This window comes from Trachurus japonicus, chromosome 15, assembly GCF_045865225.1.
Source record: "Trachurus japonicus isolate A0001 chromosome 15, Traja_1.0".
In the NCBI taxonomy this organism is placed as follows: domain Eukaryota; kingdom Metazoa; phylum Chordata; class Actinopteri; order Carangiformes; family Carangidae; genus Trachurus; species Trachurus japonicus.
In genome coordinates, this window is record NC_140921.1 from 12954638 (window position 1) to 12973155 (window position 18518).

Below are 18518 nucleotides of genomic sequence, written 5' to 3' on the forward strand. Positions count from 1 at the left end.
ACATTGCATATGAGAAAATGAAGCAGCAAAAAAAACAGCTGAAAGAAATGAGGAGGCAGCAGAAACCAGGAGCAGAACAACAAGCAGCAGCCTCACGGCACAGAGCAAAGCTGACACTCAGAGACGTGTAGATGAGCAGAAACTTACCTTAATCAAGTTGAAGTGGTGATTTCAGGCAACTCTGCTCCTTGTTGGGCCATAGTCAGCAGCTCTGACCGGAGGGTAGAGAAAACTTTGCCCCCATAAACGAGTCCAAACGTCGGCAGGAGACGTTATTCGAGTCCGTGTACGAGTAGGCTGTAGTAGCAGTGACAGTTTGCAGCCCCACACAACATTACACACAAAAGTGGCTAGGAAGTTTGGCCTACTATGGCCGCCATGTTTATTTCAGGTGCACTAATAAATTCTCTGCATGGTGTGCAGATCCTGAACTTTCAGGACCGCAGCTTTAGGGCCTTCCTTTCCCTGGCCACCCAACCAGTGTCCAGCTATAGCCTGCAGTCAAACTGCGGAGGGTAAGCGAACATTTGCAAGCATGCATGTAGGCACTGCTTGTTTGTGCGGATCAATACTGGCCCAGCATACACACGTCCTCGCTTTCCCCCTTTACCGTGACCTGTGGCGCCGCCTGCGGCCACGTTACGTACGCCCCTCAAAGATGGAGCACCAGGTGCGACCACCAAGGTCTTAATTGGTTCTTTACGGTGTAGATCCCGCGCTATCCCAGCACACTCAACATTTCTGCAAGGACATTTTTTAGAGTCACTTTTCTTTGCACCTGATTGGATAATCAACGAGTTTGCAACCAGAAAAGGGGTGGAAGAAAATTATGAATTAAGATTTGTATTATGGTTATAGTCTTTGCACATGCTGTTTTATTAAAATATTGCAATATTGTTAGAACAATTTATTTTCTCTCTGTTTTTTAGTCCTGTGTGTGGGTGTGTTGGGTGTAGGTGAAGGTGAAGGTGACTCTTTATTTTTATTCAAGGAAAACAAAGCACATATAGACATGAACAAACACAATTATAATTCCTGATTAAAACAAAACAAAACAAAAAATATAATAATATTAAAAGATAACAAAAACGTTAAATGTAGGCATATGAAGGTATCACAAAGGCATGTATAGCACTAATAACTTGGCTTATTAGCTGATTGCTCAGTTGGCTACCACACGATGTTTGTTGTAATGTTAATACTACTGTGAGCAAGTGAGTGGTGGTCTTTATGATATTGAGTGCAGTGAAAAAAAAAGCGCAAAAGGTTTAAGTGGTGTGTAGCCTCCTGTACAACCATCACTGTCAATGGATGCAGTAGATACAGGCAGGTGGTATTGTGTGTGGGGAATGGTTGAGTTGACATAGGTGTGCAAGTTCACAGGAGTCACACAGCTTGAGGGAAGAAGTAGTTGCAGTCTGGTGGAAAAGGCCCTGCGGCTGCAGCTACCTGTATTTCTATGAGTGAGGCTCTTAGTCATTGTATAATCATTTGAACTTTATTTGAACTTTCTTCTTCTTTTTGCCTCGTTTATGCCACAGGTCATACACAAAATGAAGACAAGAGACAGATGAAGAAAACCTTAATTGAACCAATGATTTTATAGTCACATGGTCAATGCCTAACATCTCCCTACCCTACAAAATATGTCAGGCTGCATTTGATGTATTCATAAATCTACAATATTTTAAAATCAAGTAGCCTGAGGTTTGAACATTTAGCTGAGTATAAACACCATAAAGCTTCAGATGTGACTGTTAGATAGTGTGGGAAAAGAAGCTTGATGTAAACCACCCTTCTGTTGGAAGGGTCTCTATATTGAGAAGGATAATTTTTCATTGAGGCATCTCCGCATTCCTCAGCATTATCCATTAAATGACTCTACTTAATAGGTGTTCTCTGAGAAGCAACCTGCAGCTCTCGGAAATTTCAACAGTGAAAATCTCCAACACATATTTGACAGTTTATGATAAAAGAACTCGGCTTCTTTTCAAGAGAAAACCTTTTGCACTCCATCTCCCACGTTTCCAAGTTAATGACAGTGACATGCTACTCCACGCGCTTGGCAGGCTGTTACCCACCCATCTTCTGTGAAGCGCGTAACCTCATTAGTTAGCGGACTATGTGCAAGGTGTACAGTGTATGCGTTGTAATGAGTAGAGATGAGTAATGCTACTCAGTTTAATTTATATGACGGGAAGGGAAATGCTTCTACTTCAAGGCATTTCCTGTCAAAGATAACACAATAAAGTCATAGCCAAGTCTACGTCTCCTTGCTTCTACTTAAAAATCTCATCGCATATTTTCTCAAAATGAAGGTGTCCATATTCATTCATGCTACAGCCCCCATATCTCATTACAACTGGGCTCCTGGAAGTTGTCAGAGAAATTGCTGATTGGCCTGAAGAATCATGGACTTCCTAATATCTCCTATATAGCGCCAAAATAAATGCAGGGATTCGACAGAAAGAAGTTAAGAATTTATTCTGAGAATAACAAGATGAAGACATAATTATATATTTTTCACAATCATACTTTATTTCAACAGAAGTAAAACCAGTAGACAGTGAAAACCAGGGAACACAAATTGAGAGTGAAACTTCTCTTGACCTTGCACTGAGATCAGCAGCTTTATGCTTATGTTTTGTTGTTGTTGTTTTTACGTGTTGTTGAGCATCTGTGATTCAGATCAATAAAGAGCACCGACTGCCAGAATCATACCTCTCACTGCAGGACACAGCATTTTCACCTGTGCCCTCTCATCGATGGGAGAGCGTCTTTCCTGTGCCCTCGTCTTTAACATTTTGACTCTTCCGCACAGTTTAAACACAGGTATAAACACGCCCGGAAACAACATATTAAAGAAAGATAGTGAAAGGTGGCAGAGCTTCAACAGAAAAAACCATTATGTCAGAGTTATTTTTCAACCTTTGTTGCTGTCTCACATTACTTTCCACAAGAGTATTATCAGCTCTGCAAACAGTGACAAACGGTGAAAGAGGAAGAAAGATGAAGAGAAATCAAAGCAGGTACCAAATTAAATACAAGTAGCCTCTAAATCCATAATGTTCATTCAGCCTCAACAACCAACGTCATTTAAAGTGCTTCAGATTAGAATTTTAAAATTAATATTAATATTTTAAAAAAGCATTAATTGCTTTTTTGTATTTGCATAAAAGGTTACTAAAATATAGTATAGCATTCCCTCTTCTGTTTGCTTTAAACAATATTGCACAGTTATTCTGGAGACAGTGCTAAACTGAGAGCATTACGGTATGTAGTGATAAATGCAGTGACCTTGCATATTATGTGAAGAAAATATGAACAGCTACACTACGGTATGTGCTTTATCTGCTAACACTCGAAACCTCCAGGTGGAAATCCAGCTATGATGAAAATAATAACTGTGTCACTTGGGTGGTGGATCAATGGACTATGTTGTTGCTGCTTTGGACAACAAATACAACAAACCACAGGTCAAATGTAGTATAACAGTAGAGTTACTCCAAAAATAAATAATGTTTCAAGCTAGGGATTTCATTTTTGCTTGAACCATCATTAGGAAAAGTTAGAGGAGGCAGCTTTCTCCTAATGATGGTGTTAAAGATGCATTAGCATTTTTTTTTAATGGCCACAAGCTGTAAATAAAAACATGATCACCTTGTGGAGTTGAAAACAGCATCTTACATTTATGTAGCAGAATTAGCATTCAGCCCTGTTTGTGTCCACCTGACAAATGCACATCCAATATTTGTTTCTCTGTTTGGCTCTCCTCCTCCTCCTGAGGGAAATTTGTGACTCTTTTTAGCTGCTAAATGCCCCATTGTGTTCACCACTAGCCACCGACTTCATTTCTCTCTCTGCAGTTTGATGCCGTGCAGGTAGCGCTCAGTGGGTTTACTAGAGCTAAAATGCTCCACAGAGCTGGGGCTACAGTAACTGTGAAGATAGGTGATTATAATCTCTGGGTTTATTGTTTAAAGAAACTCATTTTACATAAGCATAATCATTTGATTCTTTGTTAGTACAAAAAAAATGTAGCATGTAGCAGCTTAAAGTAAAACCAAGAGCTTGAAACTGAAAATATGCCTCCATCTTTTTCTTCTATTTGCAGTAACTCTTCTGTATTTTCTAAATATCAGTGAATTTGTGGTAGCAGAAGTCAGGTAACACGTCTTAGTTGATGTGCATTGTCACTGTATTGCAATAAAAAAAACATCTTCATAGATAGATAATGTGCAGAAATGCAGTTCTGTGCCATTCAGAGAGGTACAATAGAACATCACAGCCCCTTTGGTAACACTTTTCCTGCCATGTAACGCAGCCTCAATAATTAGGAAGTCTCAAAACAAAGTGAAACAAGAGCCTGTTGTAGAATTGATCCAAGTTGGTTGGAGTTTTCAGACCAGTTTTGATTTTGATAAAGCATAGCTAGTGCAACTGATTGGATTGACTGCTAAACTGAGCAGGGACATTGATTTGGAGATAGGGTGGCACTGCCCTGCTTTCCCTGGCATGGGTTTGCCTTTGGCCTGTGAGCAGACACATCTCTCTCTCTTTTTCTCTCTCTCACACACACACACACACACACACACACACTCTTCCAAGAATGAACCCTGGCAGCCAGAGGTGGCTAGAGACACTCTCTCACCCCCTTACCCTCTCTCTCGCTTTCACACACACAAACACACAGGCAAACACACAGCAGGCAACATTGATTTCCTGTTTGGCATTGCTAAGCAGTGAGTGACACAGCTGTGGGGACCAGGCTATTCTCTGGACACAGAGTGCACACAAACACACCACCACGCTATGGCTTTTTGCCTCCCTCTCTTATTCACACCTTCACAACATTTTACAGGCAAACATTCGGCTTATCTTGATGATAGTTCCTTCAGTAGTTCATCGTTACATCTCTTAATCTTATCTCTTTCCTGCTGCTTCATCTTATTGTCTCTGGCTGAGCATCTTTCCCGTCCTCTGTATGTATCTCTCTGTCTCCGTTTCCGTTTTCATTAAAAGAAATGAGTTTTTCTTGGCTTCACAGAGCGCCATTAACTGCTTGGATGCTTCAGCACAATGTTGATCCAACCAACAGGTAAACATGTTTTATCAGCCACATGGATCCACAGGCAGAAACACACACACACACACACACACACACACACACACACACACACACAGACAAGACTCTACCTATTTCCGGGAGACAGCCATTTTTATTTAGCTTCCGCGGACAGATGGATCAGTGTGTACTTTGTGCTCATTTTGTCCGAACTACCAAAACAACACTAACAGACTTTTATGCACTTTGGAATAAAATTCCAAAAGTGTGTGTGCGTGTTGCAGCACTTGTGCGGCCGCTGAGAAGCGTGATGTGATGTATGTGCCCCTTCTGAGTTTGTGTCTCTTTGAGTTTTGTCAGAGTTCCTGTACATGTGCGTTTATGTGTATGCATGTGATGTGTGTGTGTGTGTGTGTGTGTGTCTCACTCTGTCTATATAGGGTGCATTATTGGACGCAGTAGACCGGACAGTGCCAGAGGCGTACACCAAGTGGTCACGCGGCGTGACAGAGAAGAGAGCAAAGTTGCTGTCAGAAGGCCTTTTTAACACACTGCTGCTCTCCGTTAGGGGACATTTCGGGAGCGTTTGACTGCGAAATGGTTCCGCAAAAGGAGAGATAAACACAATTCTCAAAAACTCCCAGAGAAACACCTCTAAAGCCCCGAAGGCTCCCTACCTGAAAATACCACGCTAATACCTTTGATGTTCCCGGGGAGATGTGCAAGAGAGCGAGAGTAGGGGAGAGACAGGGAGGGGGAAAAAAACGCAACAGCTCAAACACACACACACACACAGCGGGCAGCAGCTTCCCACGTCTAATGAATCCCTGTTAGCTGATATTTCCATGTGTGGGTTATTGAGGGAGATAGTTCAAGGAGGTCAGCGTGCATTGCAAAAGCGTCCTTCTTAACAAGTTATTTAATTCGATCCAAAATTCTCTTTTTCTTAAATTAAGTGTTTCGTTTCCCTCCTGAATTTGACTTGTTAAATATTCCTGCATCAAATCATGATTTCTTAAAATGAGCCAGCTAATGAAACCACCATGAAAAGTTCTCTGAACTTCTAAAACACATTTATTTGCACTGGAAACAAGTGATGTTTTTATTTTTGGGGGAGTTGTGATTGACTTTTAAGGGACAATAATATCCAGTAAGGTTTTAAATTAGCTTTGTTGCAAAGCTGTCGGCTCTCGGCAGACTTCCTGTTACTCTTCCACTATTTTCTCTCTAACAAATGCACAGTAACTCTGAAATAACAGACACTTCAGAGTGTTGAAGTGCTTTGTGTGTGTTTGGGCATGGCTATGAGCGAGCCCACATTGTACCTGAGCTCACTTAAGTGTGTGAGTGCTTTATTACACTGCTCTTTTCCACATTATGAGAGCGAGTTCCTCACTTGCATACTGTTCTCCAAATCATATCTCCGCCACCAGCATGGTATTTCCATCTGAGCTGCATTTACACAGAAGATCTCTGCGGCCCCTCTGGCTAACATGTACAGGGTTCAAAGTTTGATGCAGGATTAAAGCCTAGCGAGCTGACCTAGAAACACAAACATACAGTATGGAGGCTGCCGTTCTCTTTGTCCCTCACCTCTCTCACACACACACTCACTTATACAAACACATATTTTCATTATGGAGGCGACAGCTCCAGAGAGCTTTGACAAATTTGCTTTTCAGACTCTTGACCCTATTTCAATTCTTCTGTTATTTTATTCTTTTTTTAAAATTTATTTCTCACTTTGTTTTTGCCTCTATCCTCCCCCGGGCTTTCTATTACACAGCAAAGGTCACGTTTATGTCACCTCAGTGTTTAAAACCAAACGCACCTGTGTGTCAGGAGGGCACAGATGTGTAAGGACAAGTGAACTTGATTTTAAAATGTGGTAATAGCCAGCAGGTATTGCAAAACAAAACAATAGGCTGACTTCTCTGAATGGAAATACTCTTTTTTTTGTGCATCGGCAGCATTCACGAGCATGTGCAAAGCTAGTAAACTGGACATTATTTTTTCTCTCTGTGGACTGCTGTGAAGACAAGATCTTGCTACATATTATTTTCCAATTTGTCAGTCAGGCAGTTAGAAAACAATGCTGTACAGCAGTTACCGCACCAATGTCACTGACACAGGCAGTCCCTGAATTGTCAATGTGGGTTAATGTACTCATGTTCTTTTGATACACAAAAGAAAAAACAGTCACACTTTACTACGGCGTGGGAGTGGGGGTTAATATCAATGTCTGAGTGATTCCAGTTTTAGGTGTTGATGAGCGGATTTAAGCTCCTCAGGGAATCTTTGGCTTGGGGAGACATGATCGACTCAAAGGGATCAGGGTCTTGGCTGACCCGGGGTCTTTGAGCGTCCCTCGGTCAGGCTCCACTGGGCTGGACATGGAGAACTGTGGATCCCTGCGAGGGTCTGATGCTGTGCTAGGCTGAAGCAGTGAAGTGCGACGTAGACTCTGAGCCTTCACCTGGGGTCCGGAGTTAAAGCAGGGAAGGCCTCTAGACGGAGGAGGCAGCTGCTTGGTCCAGTTAGTCAGAGGCCTCAGGGAGGACCCCGGCTTCAGGGGGACAAAGCCCTGGGTGCCGCCCGGCCTGAGTGCAGGGAGAGACACGCGCTTCTGAAGGCGAGGAGGCTGCAGCAGCATGCGCGGGCAAGACGAAGCAGCAGCAGATCTAGGGGTGAGAGAGTTCTGCAGCATCACAGCGGGGGCTCCCCACTCATGCTGCGCCGCAGACTGAGCTGCTGACGTCGGGATGTCTCTAGCATTTGCCCCCTGTGGGGCAGCCGAGCCCAGGCAGTGCAGGTGGGTGCTGAGGAGATGACTCAGCTTGTCGGGGTCTGCTGGGCTGGAAACATCTGCCATAAGGCCTTCAAGAGGACGGTCGGCTTCTCTATGGGTTTCTCCGTCTGATCTGCTCCTCGTAAGGTCACTGCGGCCCTCGGTGGGGGGAGTTTTTACTATTCTTCCCTGGCGGAGGTGCTCGTTGAGGCAGAGGTTGAAAGGCTGTAGTATTTGAGGCTGCAGGGGAAAAAAGACAGATTTTTCAATATACAAAAACTGGTATGAAAAAGACACAGAACAGTCAGTGAATAATGAAAACTCTTTTGTCTTATCATGTCCCAGAAATGGCTGTTAAAAAAAAAAAAAAAAAATGTCCCCTTTATTTGATATCTTTGATCCCTGTGGAATCCAGGCTTTTGAATATTTTTGAAAACTGCAAAAGGAAATTATGAGTCTAAAAGCTCACAGAAGATTTTGACTTTCTCTGACTTGTTTACTCTCGAATATCAACGACCTGTTTCCACTGCCAGTCTCTGAACTATTTCTGGAATGGGAGAGGAAAAGTCACAGAGGAAGCCCTGATTCAGCACTTAAAAACAAGCAGAGGAGAATAACCTTGCCATGCGAGCGCCTGAAATCCACTGAAGTCTTTGAATCAAAACATTCACACTGAGATAGATGCCTGCTGCCTGCTTGAGAACGTGCTGAGCCGTTAACCACGTGAATATAGACCGACCACAGCGTTGTCCTACACTAGGGGACATTCACGGTGCTCTAAGCACATAAACTTATTAGCACGTTTTCAATCTAATGCAATTCTTTAACAGCCCTGTAACAATTACTGTCTCAGCAAGGCTTATTAAATTCTGTATTTGTTGTGAGAATTGAGAACCACCTTTGTGCCACAGACTCAACAAAAGCTCATTAGAGTTTGCACTTGTTTTAACACGCCTGTACAGTAATAGTAGGCTGTTCACACAATATCTTCACAGCTTCACTTCAAAGACGGGGGATTGTACATCTGTTTCATTTTGCAAGAGGAATCAGTATATTGCCAACGTAGTGTATAGTGCGTGCCATAAGATAACTTTAAAGTTCTCAACAACAATTCTCAGCTAAATTTCCAGATAAGCGGCCACGAGCAGTTATTAATGCAGACAACCACCAGCAAGAACAGTTGCTCAGATCAGGAGAAAAAGTACTATTGAACTTTATATGAATATCTTATCCAGTCAATTTTTTTGAATAGCTCACAACCTCAGCATCTATAAAAATACTTTGGCATATCTTATGTAAGTCTTCATAGTTTGAAACTAATTCAAAGGCAAACTGATGATAACACTGTCAGATTTACCATCATAAATCCAAGGACTGGCCTTTCTCTGCCCGTGTCCTTTGATCAGAACCTAAAGAATCTAAATCCATCGAGGATCATCTAAAGCTGCTAAAAGCATGACCTTAGTTTCATCAGAAGCATACCCACTGTGAAAGCGAAAGGCTCGCAGAGGATGTGAATACACTGTGTAGCTGTGCAGGTCAGGCAGCTCAGACTGTGTCTACCATCGGTCACTTGTATTTTGAGTGGGAGTAGATGTCCAGGGCCACAGCTCCATCTCCTGGTCCCCTACCACAATGCGTCCACTCACTACCCTGTTATAAAACCCTGGTCTATCGCTCAATCTCAGTTGCTTTTTTTCTTTTTTTCAAGCTAGTAAATAATGATTTTAGATTTCAAAGTTTATAATTTGAAAACTCCTAAATAAAGAATGTTTTTGTTGCCTCTTACAATAGCTCTGATTAGTCTGCCACTCCAGGCATGAGCATGTTATTAAGTCTTTTATTTAGCTTTGTCGTATCTCTCATTCCTATCATGATTCTGTCTGAGAGAGAGCACTCCCCTCTGACTCCCACTGCATGAAGCAAAATACAAAAATTACAGTTTATGTCCCCCAAGTAAATCATCAAAATGAATCATCAAAAAGTTGAGTGACATCATTAATATGATCTTATTTCCTGTTTTGTTCAAGACAACACATTGAAGCCTTGTAGTATTTTGCAATTAGGACAGTGTGGTTCACAGCAAAAAAAAAAAAAAGAAAGAAATCGAGTGAAACATCCATTGTGAAATGAAAACGACTCTGCGTGACACTAATTGCGAGGTTTGCAATCAGTGCATAAATGTATATCTGGCGCAGATGAAGAAGCCGGTGGCAGCAGCACGTAGCATATACATGCATGTAGGCTCTCAATAATGATTTGCATCTAGCTGTCTGCTACAGACACTAATAATTGGCTGCAATCATTTTGAGCTCTTCACAACACTGCCAAGACGTAAACATCTCAGCTCTCTAATGACGGCTATCACTTTAACAGAAAATCAGCCTGTCTAACCAAGAAAGGTGCCAATTCTAGGCACATTGGAGATGTCAGGGCCGACCATAACCGGCCTCAGCTGCAGCCTCGCCCACCATGAAAAATGGTATGTGATTAGAAAGGCAACATGCAAGAATATGAATAAGATGCTAATAAGATGTAAATAACCCCCTTTTTGGGTGATGGAAGACAATGGGGCTTCAGCAGATGAGAGCGACAATATGGTGGCATTCCATTTAAAAGCCATATTAGATTTCATACTTTCATTTAATGTAGGTGGTTGTGAGGATGGCAGCTCGGATTGTGTTTGAAATCAAGCAGAGGGAAGAGTGTGACAGCCGTGGATGTGAGATTACTTGTCTCTGCTTGCTGCGCTCAACAGCCTTTGATATTGAAGTTAGAATGAAGGCGATCACTCAGGACAGTAGTAATGTGCATTCATATTCAATATCACAAGGTTACTCTTAAACGTTACTCCTTTCAACACACTTTATCCAAGTCTTTCAAGGTGAAACCTTTGAATAACCACGCTTTTACAGTATTCAAGGATTAAATATAGTAGAACAAACCCACACAGAGAGATTTCCCAATGCATGCGTAACAGTTCCTATATAGACCTAATGTGGTTGGATGGGACTAATAAAAAAGACAGAAAATAACAAGAGCATCACAGCAACACTAAACCATTTTAAAAAAAACAACCCAACAAAGAAATGAAATATGAAAAACAAAGATCACAACTCAAACAGTGTCTTTGTGACTCAACACTCATTCATTCAGGTGTCATGAAGAATTACACAAATTAAAAAACTGCAAACCCAATGCAGAGCATGCACGCGCAGATGTAGAGGAGCATGCTTCTGCTCCACGTGACACCAGACCACAGCTCAGCGTGCAGGAGCTGGGGGTCAGCGGGAGCAGCATGTTGACTTCAGGTTAAAGAAAGGATTACTGTACCACGCTGTGTCAGTGAAGTAGTGCACTAGATGCTCCACTCCTTGCCATAGGCATTATGTGTGGGGAGGCAAAGGTAGAAGAAGAACATGGGAGATCCATTGTCAGATATTTTTGAGCAAAGAAGAAGAGAGAAGGATTAAAAGACAGGGATAGAGGGTAGAGTGGGATTTAGAGAGAGAGAGGAGGGCACAGATATGTAAGACTGACATTTGTTGGAGTTGAGAAATGTTATACCCAGAATTGACACGCAGCTCGTGCTCGCAAGAAAAGGTCACACATTAGTTCAACAAACAAACCAATTTAATGCAAAATATAATTATCGTTGCCTCATGCAGTTCATTGAGATGTGTGTTAAGGGCCCAATTTTCTTTTTTTCAGGCCTGGCAATTTCTATTTTTGAAGACCTTCATTGCTGGCAAGAACTCTTTTTGCTGGTTTGTTTACAGCCAGATCTCCCTACGGGAGGTCAGACCATTAGTGGTTTATCCAGAGAAACAAAACTACACTTGTTTTCCTCCCGTCCGTTGTTTCTCATCTTATATCGAAGTATGACTTCATAGCAGCTATATTCTAGCATGTAACAGTGTCATTACCTCTTTCCTCCTACTCTTTTCCTCCCACTGTGCAGATCCTCTTTTGATACTCCGTGTTTTGCTTAATTAGACCACGCTATCTACTGGTAGGAGGAAATGCACGTTGACTGAATGCTATGTTGTACTTACATACAGTATCTGTCAAAATAGTCTAAAAACACAAGTGTACTTGATATTGAAATAGGTTGAGATACTAAAAAAACACCTTTTTCCCAACTTTCTTCTTGATACAAAGCAGATCCCCACTGGGATAGCTCAGAAGAGCACAGCGTGGGCTTCCTTCTTTATTTTTCATTTTCACTCTCTCACGTATGTGCATTTTTCTGAAGTCTGTTCACTGACAGTCAGTCTCTTTACCTGGCTCCCCTACTTGCCACCTCATCAGCGCTGAATAATACAAAAGCTTTGCTGAGGGATGGATGAGAGTGTTGTGACTGAACTGTCATTGTCTCTGCAGTCCCATCTTTCTCAATGAAGTCAAACTCTTTCTGAGGAAGGTTGCAAAATGAATTCTTTCAACCCAAAAGCAAAGATTGTGTTATGTTGACGTGTGTTATTTGTATTGTTTTGTTTTTTTCCCACTATTACCACTGCAAAATTATAGTAAATGTATGATTTTTGAATAAATATCTACAAACTGTGGAGAGAGAGAAACTGAGGCTTTGAAATACGGTCATCCGCAGGTCGTAGAAACTCGACAAACTTAGCTGTTTCTGTCTGAACACAGTTAATAAAGGGGAACTTTTAGATTTTTATGGACAGCACAGGAAATAAACACCAGGAAATTAATTGTTAATGGACAAGAAGTCAGACTGTTTTTAGTAAAGCAAACGAGAAAAACTATTTTGCATCTGATTAATCTTGTTCCAAATTAACCTAAAGTAAACACGCAGCACAAATGGCCCTGTAATTGCATAGTGAAAAAAAAAAACACTGCTACTAACTGGAACAAAGATGTCTCTGTAGTTTAGAGGAGTTTAATTGGAGACACAGCCAAACTTTTTTTTTTTTTTTTAGGCTATTTACAGACCCCTGGATATGTTGTGTTACGAAAAGATGGGGAAGAGGCAGCAAAGGATGTTAGTGACTCACTCTGTCTGCGTTGGGGCATGCTGGTACGGGTCACGCCCTGGTGCTGTGCCTGCCACGGGGACAGCAGCGGGGTGGGCAGCACACCCTATGCAGAGAAAAACACAAAGGACAAAAGGCATGACGTACTAGAACACACACACACCCACACACACACACAAGCTCACAGGGTAAAAACGCACTCACAAGCATGAATGCAGTGTTAAAGAGTATGGATAGGACGATTAACAGGGACGGGAGGACATGCACACGCACACTGATGCACAGAAATGATAAACACTATGTTACACTGTTAGATGGGTCATTCCTTAAGGTTTGTTAAAAAGTTATGAGCACTGACTTCAAACTGCAAATGTACTACAGAGGTTAAATAGCATGGCACTGTTCGAAACAAACACCCACCCACCCACCCACATCTATGATTACAGTATAAGTTCTCCAGCAACAATTACATAAGGCTCTTGTTAACAGGAAATTGTTCAGTGCGAACATCAACCTAAATATTGCTCTCTACATCTTCTGCTATAGTATAGTATAGGCTATAGTATTATTTTTTATTTTCTCACTTTGTCTGACACAGTATTGAAGTTTACTCATTATCCTATAAACCATCTGCTACCTGGAGACTTCCAATCGTCTTCATGTTGTTTCTTCCTGGACCACTGTGGAAACTGTTTGCCTCCTACGCTATAATTGTTTAACTTTTTTATATGAATCAAATCCATTACCACGCTCCCTAGTGGTTGACCTAAAATCCGCTGAAGAGCACTCCATCAGAGGCATGGCACAAAAACAAAGCAATACTAGAAAGTTAAAGGGATAGTTCACCCTAGAATGATATTTCGCTCATTATCTACTCACCCTCATGTGGACTAAGGGCTGGAAGAAGTTTCAGAGTCCTCCGTCCCTTCTCTGAGTTACAGGGGGTCTTGGTGTAGCAGTGCATGTCCATATAACGGTTGTAAAGGGACACCAGAGCTCTTCGTAAAAAAACACACACAAAAAAACATCCAAATACCTCCATGATGCTCGTATGTAATGTCCGTCTTGTGCTGAAGCCCCAAATTGCGTAATTGTCCCGAAAAAAATTAAATAAGTCTATATTTTCAGCTTGTTTGTAGCGGAAGCTTCTCAAAGCTCCTCTTCCTGGTCCGTCCAAATCTCGCGTGATTTGCGCCGGCGTCAGTGCGGTTACTGCGAATCACGCGAGATTTGGACGGACCAGGAAGAGGAGCTTTGAGAAGCTTCCGCTACAAACAAGCTTAAAATATAGACTTATTTAATTTTTTTCGGGACAATTACGCAATTTGGGGCTTCAGCACAAGACGGACATTACATACGAGCATCATGGAGGTATTTGGATGTTTTTTTGTGTGTGTTTTTTTACGAAGAGCTCTGGTGTCCCTTTACAACCGTTATATGGACATGCACTGCTACGCTGAGACCCCCTGTAACTCAGAGAAGGGACGGAGGACTCTCAAACTTCTTCCAGCCCTTAGTCCACATGAGGGTGAGTAGATAATGAGCGAAATATCATTCTAGGGTGAACTATCCCTTTAAATAGCTTTCGTAGACCACATCAAAAACACTGCCATTCAACTTTTCCATCCATCACTGTGAAGGCTGACAGTTTGTGTGTGTGAGATGGGGGGGCACCAATTAAAGATAAAGTCACTTCCTTATGAAGTGACATCGTCACTGGTTGGGAATTTGGTGTACATCTGTTGAATGAGTTGTATATACACGGCTGCCAACAAAATTGGAATAAAATATTTTTTTACCTCTTCTCATGAAATGATAATGTGATTTGTTCTAGATAGATAAGATGCATATCTTCTCAAAACTTATAAAATATCACTGTGAAAATAAAACCACTATTTTCCAAAAATTCACAAACTTTATGGGCAACAGTGCATTTCCCTGAGATCTTGGGCTACACAGTAAGATAAGATTATAACTCTGTGATAACATAACATATAATTAATTACAGAAAGACAGAAAGTGTCAAGTCAATGTTTATCCATTTACAGCATTTGTGCATCTGTGATTCTGCAGACAAACGTGTTCCTGAAAGAATACAAGCCCTTTGCCTATTCCAACACCTAAGCAATTCAAAGATCCCTGGCTCCTGACTGGGAGAGTCAAAGTGAAGGAGCATCAAGGCCACAGAGCGAAGCCGACAGACTGAAACCTTATAAAGTGCTATTCCTTTTCCTCAGATGTGGTGAGGACCGCCTCTCAATTCAACACTAATAGAGAAAAAGAGAGGCACCAAATCTGTCAGTGGGAAGAAGAAGCAGCAGAGATAAAAGTCGAAAGGGGGAAGGTAGCAACTTCCCAGCCGGTCCAGCCCAGGCTGTTTCAGAGGCCTCCTAGTGCGACTGCTTGAGGAGAGAAAAAGAATAAGTTCCACTGATCTGCTCTGGTCCATGTCCTCCCTTGAACACCAACAACTGTTACAGCAGGAGGTCTCGGTAGAAACCTCCCGTTGAGGCTTCATTTGCGGAGAGGAAAACCTTCGGCGATGAGAACAAGTGGGTATGTTGGAGGGCTCTTGAATTATCTGACAGTGTCTGGCAGCTTTATTAGACCTCCGCAGCAGCTGCTCAGCCTGTCAACTTTTTACAGTTCTTTCACCGCTGTAAAGGCTCCCCAATGAAAGGCCAACAGAGCTTCACAAGGGCACGGAGACAGAAATTGGGGAAATATAAAAGTTTTCTTTTTTTCATATTCCATCAATTTCATCAAACCTCTTTTATTCCTCCCTCAAAAGCACAGGGACCTTGGGTTTAATACCTGGTAGCCGACTTGCTTCCTGCTTGGCTCTCTCAACAAATTAAACTGTATACGAGTTTAGTTCACTCACAGCTCTTTCTTTCTTTGGCGCGGCCTGTACAATGGTGACAGCTTCATCTCTGACCAATTTTCACAAACTTCATTTTTTTTCTATTTATTTATGAAAGAGCACAAAATTTCAAGATTTTATCAGTGTAAATTGAGTTTTTTAAGATGAAAATGTGCCTGTGACAATAGTTTACGTTTATAATGAAAGAGCAGCAAGTCATACTGTAGTTGCATTGCACATATTTGTGCTCTGTAAACCTGCTTTACTCTGTAAACCTGGTTAACTGTAAGAGGTATAGTGTGTAACCAAAAGGGTTACGCTTTATTTTTTTAAGTATGGTATAAAGAATTTTGCATGAGGCAGAGGAGCTTGGGAAAAAAGGGAAGAAGCAAAAAAAACAACAGAACAATAATTTCATCAGTGCAAAGTCCCGAAAGTAAATTGTGTGAAACTTGGCAGAGGTAGCAGAATAATTTAAAAGTCATGGAAAAGTTGATCCTACAACCTTTTCATCAAAAGACAACAGTATTTAGAAGAAGCCATGATTCTGTGTCCCTGAATCGGCCTCTCTCTACTTGAATCCCCTAATCTGCTGCACAGAGCCTCTCCTGGTTGCCCACAGCTAATACCTCAGGTCTAGCAACAACGTCTTACTTGACTGAGTTTGGCAAATTAAATCCTCACCTGTCCAAGATGACTCAGCTGTGTGAGTGTGTGTTAATGAGTGTGCATTTGTAAGTGGGTGTGTGTGCATTTGCTATGCTGTGACTGTGAATGTGAGGGGGGACGACAGCAGGATGTGGGTGGAGAGGTAATTTCAGGATCTAAAGGGGGGGAACTTGTTTCAACGTCCAGGTTGACACTGATCACTAACCCTGTTCAATCCTCCTGCCTCTCGCTTCCCTATCCTCCCTCTCCTCTCCCTCTCCCTCTCCCCCTCTCTGCGTGACAGCAAATTGATCTAATTACAAATGAAGTAAGAAGGAGAGAGGTAATGTCAGAGAAAGAAAAAAAAATGAAGAAATCGCTGTAGCAAGAGAGGAAAAAATAAAAGTTAGAGAGCAGGGGTGATGAAGAGAAATACAGGGATGTGTGAGGAGAAAAGAGGAGACGAAGAGAAGAAGAGGATGTTTAAAAGGCAAAGAGGGAGTGGGTGGGTAGCTGTAATTATCCTCTCTGTCTGCCACTGATGAAACACTGCCTATTGTGTTGCCATTGTTTCACTGCTGCTGCTCATCTGCATGTTTGTTTATCTGGGTTATTAACAAGGTCGGCTCCCCGGTCCGCAGTCTGCTGAACTCATTGTTCAGTCACACTGAGTCTGCCCCACACTCCTCGAATACCAGAAATGCATGTGGCACATCCCACATACACACACATATACAAACATATGCAGACAATTACGACCTCCCTCTGTCTATCGCACATACACACACACACAGAACAAAAAAACACAAGCAGACACACACGCACAAACACAATGCTTCATAGTTTTCTCTTGTGCAACATCTGAAATGCCTGAAATAGTATTTGCTCATATTTTATGCTTTGTGAGAGGCAGAGGAGGCACAAAAAAGCATTTCTGCTGCTGTGATTGCTCTGGGGAGCTTTTCAAGAAGATTATTTTGCTACAAGTGACATTTAGGTAGTTTCTGATGTCATACTACGTGTGTGCCGTGCTGCGACAGGTGTGTCCAATATTTGTCTGCAGCCTTGTACATTGAGAGCCATATATTCAAACCATATTAAGAGATTTGTTTTGTGTTTTTTGTTTTTTTCCTGAGCACACTTTCTGGACCCAAAAATGAATTGTAAGCAGATTAAAAAGGGAGACTGTGGAAGCGGGTGTCCAAAGCAGTTGGTTGGGAAACGTTGCCAAGGCTAGGAGACGAGAACATCCCTGGTCTCCACAAACAGAGAAATTGATTAAAGCAGCTTACAAAGCAAAAGAGAATACATCAGCTACTTGAAGATGCTGCATGAATAATGAGCTATACAGCAGAAAATAAAGGTTCTTAAATAAACGTATCTGAAAGCCAAAAACTTATTCTCTTAATAAATTCAAAAGTTTAAACCGCTGAGGTATATATTTTTAAAACATAGCTTAAGTTGTCGGCGTCGGCATGGCTCAACTCTAGGTCTTCCATGACCCAAGCTGTACAATTTAGCCTCTAGGCAACTGATAAGGCAACTTGATATCAGCATTAAAGCTTTAAAACGATTACAGCGTGTGGCCTTTGACATCAGTATTATTCTTCACTGATTCTTCCAGCTTAGCTTAGCGCTCAAAATACTATCAGAGGCCAAGAGCTACTCTGCTCTGATACAGCAGCACTTTATGCTTGTTAGAGGAGAGAAAAATCAACAAAAGAGATCAAAAGGTATGAAAACAAAGAAGATGACTTCATTTTAATAACTGAATGTGAGTGGGGTGGTGGGGTAATATCAGTGCAAGAAATGTCAAGGGCTATTGTAGTCAGAGATACAAACAAAAATAAAGATTATTGTGTGAGAAAATATGACAGGTAGAAGTGAAGTATTGTGTGAGGAACAATCTGAACCCAGGCTTGTTGAAGGTGCTAAAACTGTCAGTGATACCAAGAGCTTTGATACCATCTAAAAGCAAGATAGACGGAAAAAGAAATGTCCCTTTCTCTCTGTTATTTGTTTGCTTTGTGCTCTCTTTTCTTGTTATCTTGTCAACAAAACAAAACAAACAAACAAAAAAACACACACAGCACAAAACTCACAGGTATCATTTTAGAGGAATTGTATGCTGTTTGTCCACACAATGCTGCAAAACCC

The 18518-nt window shown here is 41.7% G+C and overlaps 1 protein-coding gene across 6 annotated transcripts in view; it reads right to left on the reverse strand.

Annotated features, from left to right (window-relative positions):
- Positions 1-6180: 6180 nt before the first annotated feature.
- The window catches only part of ccser2a (coiled-coil serine-rich protein 2a), a 49922-nt gene continuing 37584 nt past the window's right edge, over positions 6181-18518 (reverse strand). For 3 of the 6 annotated variants that reach the window (XM_085799675.1, XM_085799674.1, XM_085799676.1), the window contains exons 10-11: positions 12872-12956; positions 6181-8093 (exon numbers count right to left, since the gene is read on the reverse strand). In XM_085799675.1, coding sequence (XP_085655801.1) covers positions 8002-8093; positions 12872-12956 — 177 coding nt within the window. In that variant the 3' untranslated portion in view covers positions 6181-8001. The remainder of the gene's footprint in view (positions 8094-12871; positions 12957-18518) is intronic. The other 3 variants (XM_085799671.1, XM_085799673.1, XM_085799672.1) reach the window with 1 other exon arrangement.